Source organism: Rattus rattus, chromosome 1 (assembly GCF_011064425.1).
Source record: "Rattus rattus isolate New Zealand chromosome 1, Rrattus_CSIRO_v1, whole genome shotgun sequence".
Classification (NCBI taxonomy): Eukaryota; Metazoa; Chordata; class Mammalia; order Rodentia; family Muridae; genus Rattus; species Rattus rattus.
The window spans coordinates 153,324,907-153,342,170 of NC_046154.1; the positions used below are offsets into that span (position 1 = coordinate 153,324,907).

At 55.1% G+C, this 17,264-nt stretch overlaps 1 protein-coding gene across 2 annotated transcripts; it reads right to left on the reverse strand.

The window, feature by feature from the left end:
* Positions 1-201: 201 nt before the first annotated feature.
* Positions 202-7,015, reverse strand: Tle5 (TLE family member 5, transcriptional modulator). Of its 2 annotated transcripts, none has more exons than XM_032907102.1 (7): positions 6,804-7,015; positions 5,152-5,250; positions 2,465-2,528; positions 1,889-1,933; positions 1,673-1,735; positions 1,209-1,283; positions 202-1,088 (listed from the first exon to the last, which is right to left on the reverse strand). In XM_032907102.1, the coding sequence occupies exons 1-7, from the start codon at positions 6,827-6,829 to the stop codon at positions 870-872; spliced, it is 591 nt and encodes a 196-aa protein (XP_032762993.1). In that variant the 5' UTR covers positions 6,830-7,015; the 3' UTR covers positions 202-869. The 2 variants fall into 2 exon arrangements, with proteins under 2 accessions (XP_032762993.1, XP_032762985.1); XM_032907094.1 differs by having other exon boundaries at positions 202-1,091; positions 6,804-7,010.
* Positions 7,016-17,264: the final 10,249 nt, after the last annotated feature.

The window sequence follows — 17,264 nt, forward strand, 5'->3', positions numbered from 1 at the left end:
AAGGCACCCATGTGGGTGCCACAGGCCACCCTGCCAAAACAGTTGAAAACCTGACCACTGAGCTGCACCGTCCGGCCCCAGGGCTGCAGGGCCTTACCCTCTGGGCCTTTGCTTGCTCCAGGGGTGCCTTATTGCAGGACACAGGGTGCCCTGAGGAAAGGGGTCCCCACCCCACAAGACAGAGGCAGGGACACACCATCCGACCTTTTCATGTTTTTATTTTGAAGGCACAGCTAGACCCCACCCTCAGTACAGCGGCCCTCCACCTCTCGGTGGCAAAGCCGAGGCGACCAGAAAAATCTAACTATATGCACAGACGCTCCCTCGCTCCAGGGCTTCCTTCTTTTTCTCTTACATGGTAGTTATAGAGTACTGGGACGAAAAAGAAATCATAAACAAACCGACTTTTAACCCTCACGTTTATTTGGGGAAGGGGAGAGGGAAGTTTGTGGGGTGCCCACCCCCACTGCAGTCCCGGGCCAATGCTTTCTTTCCGCGGTTGAGGGAACCAGAGCTGGGTGAGCCGGGGGGAGGGGTCTGGGCCTAGCAGGTGTGCAGTGCAGGAAGCAGAGAAGGGGAAAGGGGGCAAATTCGGGATGCACAGGGTGGAAAGGGGCAGCTAGCGTTGTGTACATTCTGGGCCGAGATTGGTGGCTGTAGCCCGGGGAAATGTTGAAGGTGGGGAATTTTTCCCTGTAGCCTGGGCTGTCCCTCTGGCGTCTCCTAGGCCCAGGGTGCACAGCTGGAACCAGGACTGGAGGTGGAAGCTTGGGTAGGGACCGAGCTGTGTGCAGTGTGGCCCTCAGAACACTGTGCTCTCTGTGCCTGTCTCCCCTGGTGTCCCCCCTCCCCCTCCCCCTCCCCAGGAGCTAATCGGACTTCTCTCCATCATCCTCCTGGTGGGTGTCCCCATCGTGTCCGTTCTTGTCCTCCTTGGAGAGGTGGGTCTGAGAGCCCAGAGCAGAGAGTGACAGCAGGCCTGTGCCTGCGCTGACCGCAGGGAGGGATGGCGGCTGGAGCCCGACAGGCAGCGGTGTCAGGGGCAGGGCCAGCGCCTGGAGCTGGGACAGCTGGTGAGCCTGGAGCTGCTGCTGTGGGGCGAGGGTGGGGGTGGGGTGAGAGTCAGCCCAGGGTCTTGTCACCTGACCCCAGTCACCGGTCATACACCTGCCCACCCAAGTCCCCGCCCACCAGGAGCTCCGACTTACTCGGATGATGGAGTTCAGCTCGGGAGCCGTGACCTGCTTGGCTCTCTCGATAGCTCCCAGGACCTGCTGCTGGTGCTGGAAGAGGCAAGGGAGGAGACACAGTTCTCTCAGGCAAAGGGACAGTCAGGCTGGAGTTTAAACATAAGGGGGAGGCTCCTGTGCAGTGGGCAATCGGTTCGAGTGCACAAGGGAAGTCCGGTCCTAGGGGCTCAGGGGCTGTCGGGGTGGGAGACTAGGAATCCAGCTTCACAGCGATTTCCTCAGAGCTCGCCCACCCGGCCCCCATCAATCATCTGCGCCGGCCCGCCCACCCCGGTAGCACTTTCTGCCTCGACACAGGGTTCTGACTCCAGCTGCTCCGATTCACACCTTTGCTAAGTTCAGAGAGGGCAGGTGTGTGCTCAGGGGGTTGCTCAGCACGGGGAGAAGGGAATCCCACTGCCCCCTGCTGGTGGCTTGCTTACCTCCTGGGACAAATAGGGTAGAACCTGGGCGCAAATCCCATTCAGCCTCTTCACAATTTCAGCCTGGAACACATGGTTTTCCCTCAGTACCTGGGGCACTTGGAGGGCAGGGGAGGGGGAGTTGAGTCCACCTCTGGGGGTAACAGGAGTGGCCTCAATGCTCAGTCTGGGAATCACAGGGCACTGGGGTCATGGAGGAGGGATACTGAGGCTCACCTGTTTGTGCATCTCGATGTTCAATCCGTAAGACATCTCATAGTACTGTGAGGTGGAGAAGCGTGTCAGGGACCAAAGGGCTGTGGCCTTGTGGGTGGCCTGCCTCTCCCTGCACATTCCAGCAATGCCCTTCCACCCTACCCCCATCCAGTGAGCTCCTATTTGTTCTTCAAGACCCCAGTCACAATGCCCCAAGACCCCAGCAACCTCCCCTGCTGGGAACTAAAAGACGGAGGCACAATCCCTTTGGTCCTGTGGGGGTTAGGAGGGCTCTGGTCAAGGAAGGGTTAAGGGATGCCTGGCCATCCGGATGGCCTGGAGGGAGGGAACTGTTGCTTCCGGCAGGCTATGGCAGGCTTCCACAGCTGCCTCCTCCTGCAGCCCGCCAAGGACGGCTGAGACCTGGCCGGCCTGAGCTGCGAGCCGGTGGTTTGGCACCTCAGCCACTACCTGGGCTGGTGGCCAGGCTGCCGATAGCCTGTGGGGACTCGGTAGCAGGCACCTGCAGTATGTGGGGAGTCTGGGGTCGCCGCTCACAACCCCCCCACCCGCTCCCCCTCCCCGAGAGGGCCTTACCATGACGTAATGCCTTTGCATCTCTGACTTCTCGCTGGCCAGCTTGTCACACTCCAGCTTCAGGCTGAGGACACACAAGGGAAGCCAACTGAGGTCCCCTCGGGGTAGGGGGCACCTCTGGAGGCAAGGTCTCATGTAGCTCAGGCTAGCCCTGAACTCACTATGTAGCTGAGGATGACTTTGAAGTTCTGATTCTCCTGCCAACTGAGCCACAGCCCCAAGATGCAAACTGAGACAGGGCCAAACACCACATCTGGCTGCATTTAAGGACACCCCTGGGTTTTCTGCAATCCTGGGCAGGCGAGGTTACTCAGTTTCCCCTACTGAAATTCCAAAAGCATTCTCAATGGAATAACAACCACCAAAGTCAGAGGTACCTTCCTGCAGGAGATGAGGGCTGCAGAACTTGTCATCCCCCTATCTCATCTTAACATGGGATTCAGTGGGTGCCCAGAGAGGGTGAGTGAGAGGTTCAAGGTCACACAGCCGGCGGTAACCCAAGTACTCAAACCCGGGGAGATATCTCCACACAACAACAGATGCTGAAGACTGAGATGGCCCAGGGCTGAAAGGAACAGACACCCCAAGGTGTCCTGGCTTCAGGAAACTTCTTCAGGTCCAGCCCATCTCTCTAGTCTCATCGGGGCTGGAGGCTGGGGTCGCTTTGCCTTCCGGTGCTGTGTGATTCCAGGTTGGCTGCTCTACCTTACTGGACTCCACTTGCTTTCTCTTTGTAGTGGCAACCTTCCTGGACCAGGACAGGTCAGTGGGATCAAGGGGTTGGGTCTGTGGCTTGCTTTCCAGACCTATGAGGCTACTCAGTGGGGTAGGCTCTTCTTGCCTAGCGGTGACTCCCCCAACTTGTCCTCTGACCTCCACCTCAACAACAGCACTACCTCCCCCCCATTCTCTCTCTCTTCCAAGACAGGGTTTCTCTGTGTAGCCCTGGCTGTCCTGGAACTCAGAGAGCTGCCTGCTTCTGCCTCCTGAGTGCTGGGGTTAAAGTCCTGTGCCCACAAGCCCATCAAAATATTTCTTTTTAAATCCAAAAGGCCCTCAAAACTTGGGAGGGTAAGACAGGTAAACGTCTGTGAGTTTGAGGCCATCCTGTCCTACAGAGTGAGACCCTGTCCTGGAAAAAAACAAAAAACAAACATAAAGCCAGCCTAGCGCAGCCACAGGGTCAGGAACGCGAGGCCAACACAGCCTGCACAGTGACCCTGTTCTCGGCCAGCCCTGAACAGGCTCAGCCGCTCAAGGGCCTGTGGCTCAGACAGGAGCAATGGGAAAAGCCTGGCTCGTTAGCCCAGCTAACTTCTGATATGCTCTCCAAGTGAAGGCCGCACTCGCTCAGGGATGCAAGACTGAGTGGTGGACCCTGAGTCACACTGTGGCCCCTCTCCCTCCCTCTCTCTCTCACACTCACACGCACGCACGCACGCACAATAAATAAGGCTATTGCGGCTCGACCGTGAGTGCACAAGGTCCTGCTCCCCAGTCCCAAACCCAGGCCCAGTGCACAGAGGGCAGCACAATGCAGCTCAGAGATGGCATCTGCCTATGGGGTGACACACAGCCTCTGTCTGCCCTGCAGGTCCTGGCAGAAGTCACCCTAAGAGTGGTCCCAGAGCCATGCAGGCATAGCCTGCACTGGTGCCTAAATCCCTCTTCAAAATGGTGCCCTAAATTCCTCTTTAAAATGGCAAATGCTGGGGGAGCCGCCCAGCGGGTAGATGGCTGGCCTAGCACCCCCTGGGCCTTGCCTGTCCTGTCCTGTCCTGTCCTGTCAGCAGCTCAAGGTCATCCTTGGCTACATAGGGAAAGCCTGGGCCACATAAGACCCTGTCTCAAAATAAATACCAAAAACTTAAATAAAATAATTTTTTAAAATAGAAAACTCCACAAACACTGAGATTTACATTTTTCTTGGAGAAATCTAAGGGTCTTTTAAAGATTTTATCGTTACTATCATAATTATTATTAGTTCATTTTCTGAGACAGGTTTGTTCTGTACCTCAGGCTAGCCCAGAACAACATTCGCCTGACTGAGCTGGAAGGTTGGACCTGCACCCCCATGCCCACTCACCACTGGATCCTATAAAACAGGTCCAGCCTAGGGTCAAACGGAGACCCGTGGCTGGGACCCCAACTCCCCAGCTTCAGGCTGCTTGCAGCTTTCTTGCTTCTGTGCTGTGCACTCCTGGAAACTGCTAACACCTCTGGGCTTTGGGGTGATCAGTTTCACACATGAGGAACCCGTCAGAAACGAGAAAAGTATTTGTGGTGGGAGTGACCAGGCTGGAGGGTCTGTGGGACACCTGCAAGGTCCCCCACTCCAAAACTGGACAGAAGGAGAAGGTGGGGCTGTGTGAACCTGGGCGGACTACTCACCCTCTCTGGGCACCCAGTCCAGGCTGTGCTAAACAGAGGGATGCAAGGGGACTGGGCCTCTGAAACCGCGAATGCTGTGTGCCTCGGTTTCCTCCTCCACACTAGGGGCTGCTTGTTTTGTTTTTGTACACATGGTCTCACGTAGCCCAGGCTGGCTAAGTAGTTGAGGATGACCTTGAACTGTTGACACTCTTGGCCCACCTCCTGGGCCCTGAGATGGCTGAGGCACCCCCCACCCCGCCTTCTTTGATGCCACAGACAAGTCTACAGAGGTTGGGTCCCCAGGCCCCGCTCACCTGTGGTACTGCGCTTGTAGCAGCTGGAACTCATCCTTGATGCGGTCGCAGGAGTCGGAGGTGGTGAACTTGAGCTGCTGGGGGAGGTGGGAGGAGCCCTGCGGAGTGCAGGAGGGTGAGCAGCGCCCTGCCCCACCCACGCCCCACTTCCTGGGTTGCTTACAGGCCCTGGCAGCCAGGAAGGGGTTGTGAGGCTTCTAGGCAGTGGTGATGCTTTTACACACTGGTCATTTGTGAGGGGCAGCACCCATGTGGCTGCCCCCCCTGGAGGAACTCCCCAGAAAGCCCCTCTAAGTCAAGCAAGGTGATACAGGCCTCCCTCCAAAGCCAGCATGGAAAAGGCATCTAGCTTACCACCCTATATTTCCTGGGGGTACCCCATCACACCTGTTTCCTCAGGGGTGTGCTCTTCAGGGGTGGACCCCCCCCCAAAAGCTGCCCTGCCACAAGGAGTGCCCTGTGGGGTTCCTCCCGGGTCCCAGCCAAAGCCACAAGGAAGTCATGGCCTGGGAGTTAGGGAGAGAGCTTATGGGGGAGGGGCTTGGGGGAGCGTTTACAGGGCCCGCATCTGAGGGCACTGGGTCAGGAGTTGGTCTGTAAGATTCTCGGATCTGGGTAGCAAGGCTAGGGGTAGGGTGTGGGGAGCATAGCCACTGGGAGCTGGTGTGGGAGGCGACAGATGGGCCCGGGCTTGGATGGATGTGAGGGGGACAGAGCCTAGTGCTGGGGAGGGGGTGCAGGGGAATGGGGGATATCTGGCTCCGGACAAGGGAGCACTCGGCCTTATACGGGCACAGGGTCCCCCCAACCCTAGTGCTGAGGGTGCCGGATGGGGCCTGGAGGAGGAAGGCAGCTGGGGTGCGGGGCCTGCGGCTGGAGGAGGGACGCAGAGCCAGGCTGGAGGTGGCGCTGGGCCCGGATGGTGACGCCAGGCCCGACAGGGCTGGAGGGAGAGACAGGGGGTGTGGGGACTGGATTGGGGGATAGAGGGCACAAGACTTGGGGACAGGGCAGAGCTAAGGTGGAAGGAAGTGCAGGGCCGAGGTGGTGGTGGGTGCAGGGCCTTGGACTTGGTGTCAGGCCAGTCTGGAGCTCTTAAGGAGCTGGGCCTGGTGGGGTGCAGAGCACAGGGTGGGGGTGCAAGGTCTTGGGCTGGAGGACATGCGCGCCTGGGATGAAGGGGATGAAGGACTTGTGCCTAGGGTGCTGCAGCTCTGGGTCTGAGCCCCAGGGCCGGGAGACAGGCGGAATGCGGCTGTAGTGGGGTGCGGGCCCAAGATTGAAGACAGGCTGATCCGGAGCCCGGGAGTAGGGGTTGGGGGTGGGGAGAAGACCTTGGAGTCGGGATTTGGGGGGCCGGGGAGGGGAGGCGGTGAGGGGACTCAGGGCAGGGATCAAAGTTCAGGGATCCGGGCTAAGGATGCAGTGTTGGGCTGGTGGGGTGCGTAGGGCCTGGGTTGTAGGGTGCAAGGGCTGGGGCACAGGCCTGTAGGAGGTGGGGGAGCACAGGGAGCCTCTGGGACAGGCCCTGGGCGGGGAGACAGAAGGGATCCGACCTAGAAGGGGTGCAGGGTGAGCGCTGGAGGTGCAGTGAGCTGAGCTGAGGGTGCAGGGAGAGCTCTGGGGTGCAGTGCGCGGGGTCCCCTTACCAGGAGTGCCGGCTTTGCGGAAACATCATGTCAGTCGCGGGGGGCGCGGGCTGCGCCCCGGCTCAGGCGGCTCAGGGGGGCGCCGGGCGGCCGCGCTTTGTCCCCGATCGACAGCTCCGGGGCCCCGCGTCCCGCCTCCTGCGCCGCCCGCCGCCCGCCCGCGCCGCCCGCGCTATTGTGTAATGGCGACGCGGTGCCGCCCGGGCTCCCGCTCCACCTGCCGCGCCCGGCACTGCGCAGGCCCGGACGCCCCACCCGTGACCTTGGCCCCGTGCGCCCCGCCCCCGCCACGGTCCGGAGCCCCGGCCCGAGGCCTGCCTCAATGGTCCCCCAAACCCCCAGCCCCCAGGCCACGGACTCACAGCCTAGGCGCCCAGGCTTCAGGGTGGATTTATGGAGTGCCTACAGCGTGCTACATCCTCTTTGGAGTCGGGAGGGTTGGCATGGCTGGGGGGCACACTGGGTAGCAGAGTGACACCTGTCCCTCAGAGGTAGGATGGGGGTCCAGGTCTGTAACCCACTGACTGGGGTGCGGAGGCAGGAGGATCAAGAGTCCCAGGCCAGCCTGGGTTACCAGAGAGCCTGTCTCAAAACAACAAAAAGTAAGACGTGGTTTGTGTTGAGCTACAAGAGTTATTACCGGTACTGGGTAGGTTGAGGTAAGTGGAAGCCAGCCTGATGTACACAGTGAATACAGCCTGGGCTACAGGAGTCCTTATCTCAAAACATCAAGAAGTTAAAGAGGGGCACAGCAGGTGGTGGTGGCCCATGCCTTTAATCCCAGCACTGGAGGCAGAGACAGGCGAATCTCTGATTTGAGACCAGCCTGGTCTACATAGAAAGTTCTGGGACAACCAGGGCTACACAGAGAGCCTGTCTCATAAATAAAGAGTTCCCTACGTCCTAGCTTCGGCCCAGCACTTGGGAAACTGAGGCAGGAGGATTGTTGGACTTCAGCATTAACCTGTGGCCCAGTTTACTGAGTGAGACTTGTCCAAAAAATTAAATACATATATAAGTATATGTAAATGTATATGACATATATTATATATAATAAATAAATATGTTGGTGTGGTTGCACATGCCTTTAATCTCAGCCCTTGGGAGGCAGAGGCAGGCAGACCTCTGTAAGTTCAAGGCTGAGCCCTGTCTCAAAAATAATAAAAAATAAAACATAAAATATATGAAAGAAGAAGAGTTCCCTGGGCCAATATGATTCACCCCTATATTTCAGGCCAACTTAAACTGTAGAGCGAGACACTGTCTCCACAGTTCCATACAGTGTCAGACTCAAATGGCCCAGACACAGTGGCCAGCCAGGCTTGGCTAGGCCACGGCCATGCCAAGCCCCAGTGGGGTGGTCGGGGTCCTCCCCCAGCCACAGAGGGCCAATGAAGGGAAGAGGAAGCCATGGAGACTCCAGGCCTCAAGAGACAGGACCCGGACTCAGACTTTGGTATCCTGGAGGCAGGAGTCCAAGCGGCTGCTCCTGGTGCTGACCCATACCCGGCTGGTAGGGCTTTTGGTGAAGGTGCCACGGTTGGCCTGTGACATTGTCTTGTTTTATTTATAGAAACACGGTCTCGTGGAGATCAGGCTAGCCTGGAACTCTGTAGCACAGGATAACCCTGAACTCTTAACCCTCCTGCGTCAGACCAGCCTTCCCTATGACCATCGTCCTGTCCCACTTTGGGGTATACAGATCCCCTTTCTGTGGCTTGCTGACGGTCTCTGATTCCAACATGGCCAGAGCTGTCAAGTGTCATGGCAGTCACTGGCCCTATGTGGCCACACCCCCTCCCTGACTTCCCAGCCTCCAGGATCTCCAGTTTCTCTTGAAGTGACTACTAAGTACTAGACTCAACAGCTTACAAGCATGGGAAACCAGCAAGGGAGGACCAGACACAGACCTGACACTGGAGGGCAGGGCAGGCCACTGCAGGCCCAGGAATCGCTATGTCTGCTGTTCTGAAGCAGGAATTTATCAACTGCGTGGCAGCTCATGTCTTAAGTCCCGTCTCTCGGGAGGGAGACACAGGGAGATCTCTGTGAGTCAAGGCCAACCTGATCTTCAAAGACCTCTTCAGGACCTCAAAATGCCAGTGGGTGGGTGGGTGGATGGATGGGTAGATGGGTAGATGAATGGGTGGATGGATGGATGGGTAGATGGGTGGATGGATGGGTGGATGGATGGATGGGTGGGTTGATAGATGGATGGGTTGATGGATGGGTGGGTTGATGGATGGGTGGGTGAGTGGGTGGATGGATTGGTGGGTGGATGGGTGGATGAGTGGATGAGTGGTTGGGTGAAGGATAAACAACAAACAAGCAACTTTCCCTTTTCCATTCATTCATTCATTCATTCATTCATTCATACACTTTATATCCCAATCACAGCCCTTCCCCCTCAAAACAATAATTTTCTATAGCACTCAGGGACGGAGAGAATTGTGATCAGGTTGTGTTTCATGTATAAGTGACATATAAACTGATTTATTGACTGTGGATGTCCAAGGACCTCCCTCCGGCAGGACAGGTTGGGAGGTGGGGAGGACTTTGCCCCTCCACCAAGCACCAGCCCTCTTACTATGCACTGTACTCTACCTTTTCAGCCTGGGTCTCACAGAGTGGCCCAGGCTGTCTCTGAACTTGGGATTCTCCCCCCCCCAAAAAAAAAAAAAAGCTGGGATAACAGTCTTGGCCCATGCACCATGACTCTGTCAGGATATTCTTGGTTTCATTTTTGTCTTTTATTTATTTCCTGCATCCCTGCATGCAAGTCTGTGGGCACCACATACCTACCCTTCCCACAATCGCTAGAGGCGGTGTTGGGTCCCCTGGAACCGGACTCACAGATGGTACTGTAACCACTGGGCCATCTCTCCAGTTCCCTCTATCTGTACCTGGTTCTGGCTTAAATACCTGAATGGGAAGTAGCTACCAGTGTCCATAAGAGAATGAAGAACTAGAGGCACAGAGAGGGGAGTTGACATGGCCAAAGTCACACAGCAGTTGGCAGAGGGACGGATATAGTCTCGGTTTCATTGTGTCGGGCCCATTTGCTGGGTGGCATGAAGGCAGGTGACTCTAGGATACTGGATGGAGTGGGCTGCACCCTGGGATTAAGAGCTGAGCTATTACCCAGAAAGCACTGGGTACCCTGTGAGGTGCCAGAGAGAGAGGCTTCTCTGTCAGCCTTGTCCTTTGAATTCTGTGGGTGTCCTGGGTTCTGTCAGTGCTGACCACTATGACTATGGCTTCCACCCACTCCATGCAAAGAGTGACACATGTCTCCAGAAATCAAGCCCAATGACGTCACTGTCACCCCCAGCTAGAAACTGGGTTCACAGGGCAGAGTGTTCCCAGCATGCACTGCAGTAACCAGGACGTGGAAGCAAGTGGATCAGGAGTTCAGAGCCATCGCCCAAAACACAGTTTGTCTCAGGCCAGCCTGGGCTACATGAGACCCTCCCAAAAGAACCTCTCCTAAAAAAAAAATCCCAGAATGGGGACTGTCAACCTGTCACTCAAAACAAAACAGTTTGTGGCCTGGACTGTGGGAGTCCAGTCTCCCCTGACACCCACATCCCACCCTGCAGCTCTGAGTCCTGAGGGCCACTCACCGTGATGACCTATTTCAAGTGTCCAACCATGGGACACTCACGTCCTTCTCGGCTGGGATACACATGACCAACAGGCCACATGGGAGAGCGCAGGGCAGGGCCATGATGGCAGAGCATTCAGGGTTAGTGAGAGGCCAGGGTGAACAGGCAGCTGCTGAACAGGCAAGGTGGAAGTGGGGCTTGTCTGTCCAGATCTGGAGCTTCAGGCCAGCCACCCTGGCTGGTACCTGACTGTGGGTCCTCGCGTGGGCTGAGTTCCCCATTAGCAAGGCAGAGGCTGCACCAAGGGATCATTTCCAACAGGGACTCTTTCCCATCTGTTCCCTCTGTGAGCGTTTACTGAGTGCTGACTGCCAGGCGGTTCTGTATGTGGGCGTGCAGCCTTCAACCTGTCTTCCCAGGCCACCTCTACCCAAGCCTCCCCCTCCCTAATGCTGCTCTCCCTGTGCCCCAGACATCGGGGTCTCTGCTCCTCCGACAATCCTGCTCAGGGCCTTCCCACCAAGGCTGTGGGTGTTTTTTGTGGGATCCAGGCAGAGTCAAGACTGGATGTGTGGACGTTAAGTAATTTTAGGACTTTATATACATTGTCTTCCTGTTTGAGCTAGACATGGTGGGACACACGCTTGTTATCCCAGCACTTAGAAGGCAGAGGGGGGGGTTGGGGATTTAGCCAGGGGTGGGGGCTTGCCAGGGAGCGAAAGGCCCCGGGGTTCGGTCCCCAGCACCAAAAAAAAAAAAAAAAAAAAAAAAAAAAAAAAGAAGGCAGAGGGGGAAGACCAGAAGTTCAAGGACAGCCTCAGCTACTTGGTGAACGTAAAGCCAGCCTGGGCTACTTGAGTGAGTCCTTCAGCAAAACCTTCCAGGCTGAGGGTGTGGTGCTTGTCTCTGAGTGCTCACAGGCCCCAGGATCCCCAGCATTTCAGACAGTAGCAACAACAACAACAAAAAGCAACTGACCACACACCATCCAGGACTACGCCTTCATTGGCTCACCTTGGGGTTCCTGTTTCTCTACCACTGCCTTGACCTAGTTCCCACCCGATGGTGGCTGTGACCTCTGCTCTCCCCACCTGTTGCAATGTAACGTAAATGTAAACATCATATACATGCATGTGCACACCATATACATGCATGTGCACACCATATACATGCATGTGCACACCATATGCATGTAGTTATTTAATTTGCTCATCATGCCTTCATTCCTCTCATCTCCAAAACCTCAGACAAGGACCAACACTCAAAATGCTTGGTTTTTGGGCTGGAGAGATGGCTCAGCGGTTAAGAGCACTGACTGCTCTTCTGGAGGTCCTGAGTTCAAATCCCAGCAACCACATGGTGGCTCACAACCATCTGTAATGGGATCAAATGCCCTCTTCTGGTGTGTCTGAAGACAGCTACAGTGTACTCACATACATACAATAAATAAAAATTTTAAAAAATGCTTGGTTTTATTTTTTTTTTTCTTTTTGAGACAGGGTTTGTATGGCCCAGGCTGGTTCCCATCTCTGTTTGTAGCTGAGGCTGACCTTGAACATCTGAGGCCCTTGCTTCCACACCTAGTTTATGAAGAACTGTGGATGGAGTCCAGTACCCCCTGGGTATGTGAGGCAGAAGAGGCTGACAGAAGCCTGTGGCCTGGCTGAGGGGACTGGAATCCTCCTCTCCCTCCCCGTGTCCTCAGGGACAGCGTCTTGCGTCTTGCGTTTGTGAGATTTCTCTCTGCTCAGGGCCACCTGACCCACACATGGGAACTGGCACCTCAGATCAGGGAGTCGCCTGCGGTGTTTAAGGGCTTTTAAGGTCTTGCCCAGCCTCCCAGGGGGACTGTCGGTGTAATTGTGAGGTTAAATGTGTCTTTGGAGACACCTGGGTAATTTGGGGAGGAGAAAGGCCTGGGATCCCAGACAGTCTTCACTGGTCCCTGAGGTGCTCAGCCGCCAACCCCTGGAGTGAGGTATGTCCATCTCCAGGCTTCTGTTTGTGAGGCTACCTACGGGAGGCAGAGGCAGGAGAATCAGGAATTCAGGGGCATCCTCTGTTACTTAACTGAGTTTGGAGCCAGCCTGGACAACACAAGACCTGTTTCAAAAAAACAAAAGCTTTGTGGCTGGAAAGTTTGCTGAGTGGGTTAACATGGGCCCACGGGGACCCGGGTTCAAAGCGACACATGGCTGGGCTTGTGGTATAGATGCCGTTTCAGGTGGCAGGAGGCAACGCAGGAGGATGCCTGGGGAGCCCTGGCTGGCTCAGCCTCACTGCTGCACTCTAGGCCCAGAATAAAAGGGAGGGGGATGGAGGGACAGCTCAGTGGTTACAGCACCCAATGCTCGCACATAGGACAGGGCTCAGTTCCCAGCACTCACATGGGGTTCACTGCTGTCTGTGACTCTAGGCTCCAGGGCACCCAACACCCCCTTCAGGCCACTGTGGGTACTGCATACAGAACATGCACAAACATGCAGGCAGATAAACACAAAATAAAAATAAACCTTCAACATCAAAGAATGAAAAACCTTAAAACATGGGGTTTGGGATTTAGCTCAGTGGTAGAGCGCATGCCTAGCAAGCACAAGGCCCTGGGTTGGTCACCAGCTCGAAAAAAAAAAAAAAAAAAAAGAAAAAACCTTAAAAAAACAAAAAAAACAAAACAGCTCAGTAAGGAGAGAGGCTGGAGTGCACCATTTTATTGTTTTGTTTTGTTTTATTGGTTTTGTTTTGTTTGAGACAGAGGGGGTGAGAAATTATACCAAATGGAGGGGGCCTCCCCAGGGAAGGCCAAGGCCCTGGGTTCAATCCCCAACTCAAAAAAAAAAAAAAAAAAAAAAAGAGACAGGGTTTCTCTGTATAGCCCTGACTTTCCTAGAGCTCAATCTGTAGACCGGGCTGGCCTCGAATTTACAGATGCCTGGCTCTGTCAGTGCTGGGATATAAGGCCTGTGCTATTGTACTCTGCATTCAAAACTCAGCCATTTAGTAAGGGAAGGAACAGCTTTGAGCTGGCTGCCAGGTGAGGACAGAGAGAGGGCCACCCCAGGCCCCCATATGAACCTACCACACCCAGTGTCGCCCATCCTGAGCGAACCCAGATCGTACTTCCTTTGCAACGGGTGGCAGAGCATGATGTGCTCTATTATTCAAAGTTGAGAATTCTCTCAGTAAGCGGCTCTGGCTGCCAAAGGGGGCTCAGAGATGTCAACACAGTGCTCAGTGCTCGAAAGACACACAACTTCCTGGGGAAAGTGCGATTCGAACTGGATCCCGGCCTGGAAGAACCAATCACAAGGTTGAACTGGTGTCTCCAAGAGCTGCTCATGTCCTGCTGGGAAGATCTGATGGTCATACCGTGTGCCATTAGACTGAAGGGTGTATGCTGGTGGGGTAGGGATTCAAACTACGGTCCTCAGGTTTGCATAGTGCGTTTCCCCAGCTCGTGGCTCCTGCATCTTGAGAACTGAAGTGAACCATGTTAATTATTGCCCGGGTGCTTTGGGAGCCAATGGCCTCTGAGGGGTACTGCTTGCCTGTGATAGTTACCTGCTTCCCATAATTCTTCTTGTGTGTTTACCCACACTGCATCGCTTCTCTTTTTGAGTTAATCTTGAAATCACACAGCTCTGTCCTCTCTGTCTCTTTGTCTCTTTTTCTATAAAATGGGTGTTAGGCCTAAGTTAAAGACTCAGAAACTTGCAAAGAATCCGGAACCAGCCAGTTCTCCACATATTCCTAAAACTGGGCCAGGCGGGGAGCCACAGACAGCCATCCCTAGAGACCCTTATGCTCAGCACTCAGGCCCCACACAGGGACTGAGCTGGTCTGGTAGTGACTCCTCCCCCGGGACACAGGTGATATCCCAGTTCCAGGATCCGGAGCCCGGTGGCCAGGGCCGCACACAATTTTTTAACATCAAAACTGCCAGATAGTCGCAGACGGCGAAGGCTGCAATTCTAGTACGGGCCACACGGGGGCGGCAGCTCCCTAGATTTGGCTGTCGTCTCCCCCTCCTCCCCACCTGTGGAAGGCCTGGCGGGTGCTGATGTCACTTCCAGGCTTGGAGAGCTCGGACTCCCGCAGGGTGCTTCATTCTGATGCAGCATAGCCTAGAAGGCTAGTCCTGGGGGTCCTCTGAGGTGATGCAGACACTGGGCTAGGTCGTCTCTAGTGGGATATTTTGGGTTCTGCGGGGTGCTGAACTAAGTCCAGGCTTCTACCCATTTTATGCTAGTAGCTCTCCCAGTGTGACAGCTATGTCGTGAGGTCTTCACTGGGGGTTGAGCCAACTCTCTCCCCACCAGGCCCCCGCCCCTCACTGGCAGATTCTAGGCCTTGAATTTACTCCAAGCAGTACAGGTGGGAGCTACAAGGCAAGCTGTGTGCTTAAGGCAGGTCATGTTTTCACTGGTGATTGTGGGCTGGAGTGGAAGGAAAGATCAGGCCTAGATGAATCCATGGGAGGTAGATTAAATATCTCACAGAAAAACACTGAGGACCTAGAGCAAGAAGCGTTTTGAGTTAAGGTTTTTGAAGCAAGTATACAAGTTCACTATTGCTGTGAGGACAGCCTGTCTAAGGAGGCAACCATGTCTAAGGAGCTAGATGGGTCACTGACTGGCCACCTCCAGTTACCTGGCCCAAAGCCGGGAACTAGGGTCATGCAGTGTGTGGGTCTCCTGTCCTTGTCCTGTAGGAAGCCAGGTTGGGTCCAGTCTCAAAGGAGGCTGGGAGAAAAAGGATAAACAGTTCTTGGAGGGTGGCTGCTGAGGTGGCTGCCGCTGATGCTGCGATAGGAGGATTGCGGTGAATGTGAGAGATGAGAGGAGTGACGCCTATCTCCCATGCTCAGGAGGCAGAAGCAGGCAGAGCTCTGTGAGTTCAAGGCCAGCCTGGTCTGCAATAGCAAGTCCAGATAGCCAGGGATACGGTGAGTCCCTGCTTCAAAAAACCAAAGCAAAACAAAACAAAATCTCCACCCCACCCCCATTCTCCCCAACTATCTGCAAGCAGAAAAGATACAGGGGCCGCAGCTGGGCCTTGGGAGGGAATACTTAGCCTTGAAGCTCTGGGAGGCAGGCAATGGAGGCGCCGAGAGGCTGGCCTCTCGGTTCCAGTTGATATTCCAGGAGCGTGGAGTTGGGAGAACAAAAAGAGAAAGCTGAGATTTGAACCAGCGAACTGGGTGGTCACTCTGCCATGGCTGTCTTTTCCACAGCGGCCACCAGAGGTCGCCAAAGAGGAGTTAGCGTCCTCCTAGATCCCCTCTGTCAGGATCAAAGCCCAGCCCCTGCTGTCCTCCTCCCTGTCGCTCTCCCTCCTTCCCTGTGCAGCCACAGGAGCCCTCATGCTGCTCAGCACAGGCTTGCCCTGCCCCAGGGCCTTTGCCCAGGCTGTGAGCTCTTGCCTGGGACAATCTTGTAGATGATCTACAAGAAAGGCCCTCACTTCCTTAAACTCGCTGCCACTCTCCTGCCTCAGCCTCTCATATACCTGGAACTACCCGATTTACTGGAGTATTTTTTGAAGTATAATTCAAGTGTTGTGAAATTCACATTGCAGACTGTGTGACTTCAGATTGTTAGGTTATCTGATCTAGAACATTCCATCTTCACCCAGTTCCATTGTGCCCTCCAAGCTCCCTCCATGCCATGGGGTGTCAGAGCCTTGCTCCGGTTCACTCTAGTGGGTACCACCTAACCATATCACCACAAACACTGGCTGTTCCCACTTGGGGTTTATGAACGAAGCTGTAACTGATCACAGAGAAGTCTTGTTTCCATCACCGTTGGTTATCAGAGTTCCTGAGGCAGAGTCTCATGTAGCTCGTGTTAACTCAGGCTAGCTCAGGTAGCTCAGGCTAACCCCAAACTTAATACGTAGCTGAGGATGACATTGGTTTACTGACCTGCCTTCCAGTGACCAGTGTGGGACCAGTGTACACCTGATTTATGTGCACTGGGATGGACCCCAGAGCCTCGACATCATTCTATCTGACCCCCATCTCACCCCCCCTCCCCGCCTTTCTGATGTAGCCTTCCACCCCTTCCTGTCATGTTAGTAGCATCAGGCTGGTGCGAGTCTCCTGCTGACGGCACTGCTGACTGGCACTGTAAGCACCCTTCATGCTCCTGGGGGCTGCTGCACGAAGCCCAGAGAGGTGCAGCCTGGGGATGTGACTCTCAGCTAAAGTTCTGAAAGCCAGACATGTGGCTCAAGGTAGTCATCTCAGGAGGCAGAGGCAGGAGAATCACTGTGAGTTCTAGATCGGTCTGGGCTACATAGTGAGATCTTGTCTTAAGATTTAAAAGGGAATAAAAAGGAAAAATAAAGGCGAGAACTAAAGACGTTTTAATCCGGGCAGGACAAGGAAAGCCTGTCTCCCCAGGCTCCACATGTCCCAGGTGGCCAAGGTCAAGGGCAGCTCCTCAGGGCTGGGCACAGCTCGGAGGGCGGTCCTCTCTGGGCTGTCTGAAGGTTCTTGGGTTCCCCCACCCAGTGCATTCTTGAGAGCTCCCCAAATCCTCCGTGGTATCCATACCTTTGTCCAGGCTCTGAGACAGGGAGTGGTCTTGTCCCCAGCCCAAGATGGAGCCATACCCAGGTTCACAGGCCAAGGCTGAGAAAGGAGGAGCAGCTAGGCGGGTTGCAGGCTGTGGCAGCTGGACTTTGGCTCCAGGGCCTCGGGTGGCCGTATACTCTCAGGCCACTGCCTCTGCTCAGGCCTCAGTTTCCCTCTGGTGTTGGTGATAACCCCCAGAGCTCTTTATTGTGAGACTCAGGCTACAATACAAGGTACCTTCTAATTTCTCCTGCTCTGCTCAAACTTGTCATCCCCTTGTCTCAG

Excerpts from the sequence above, each read along its gene's own strand:
- Tle5 (XM_032907094.1), bottom strand. The coding sequence starts at position 6,829 with ATGATGTTTCCGCAAAGCCGGCACTC. Across the intron at positions 1,934-2,464 it reads TGCAAAGGCATTACGTCATG|TACTATGAGATGTCTTACGG; the intron begins GTAAGGCCCTCT and ends TCCACCTCACAG. Across the intron at positions 1,092-1,208 it reads AGCTGAACTCCATCATCCGA|CAGCAGCTCCAGGCTCACCA; the intron begins GTAAGTCGGAGC and ends CTCGCCCCACAG.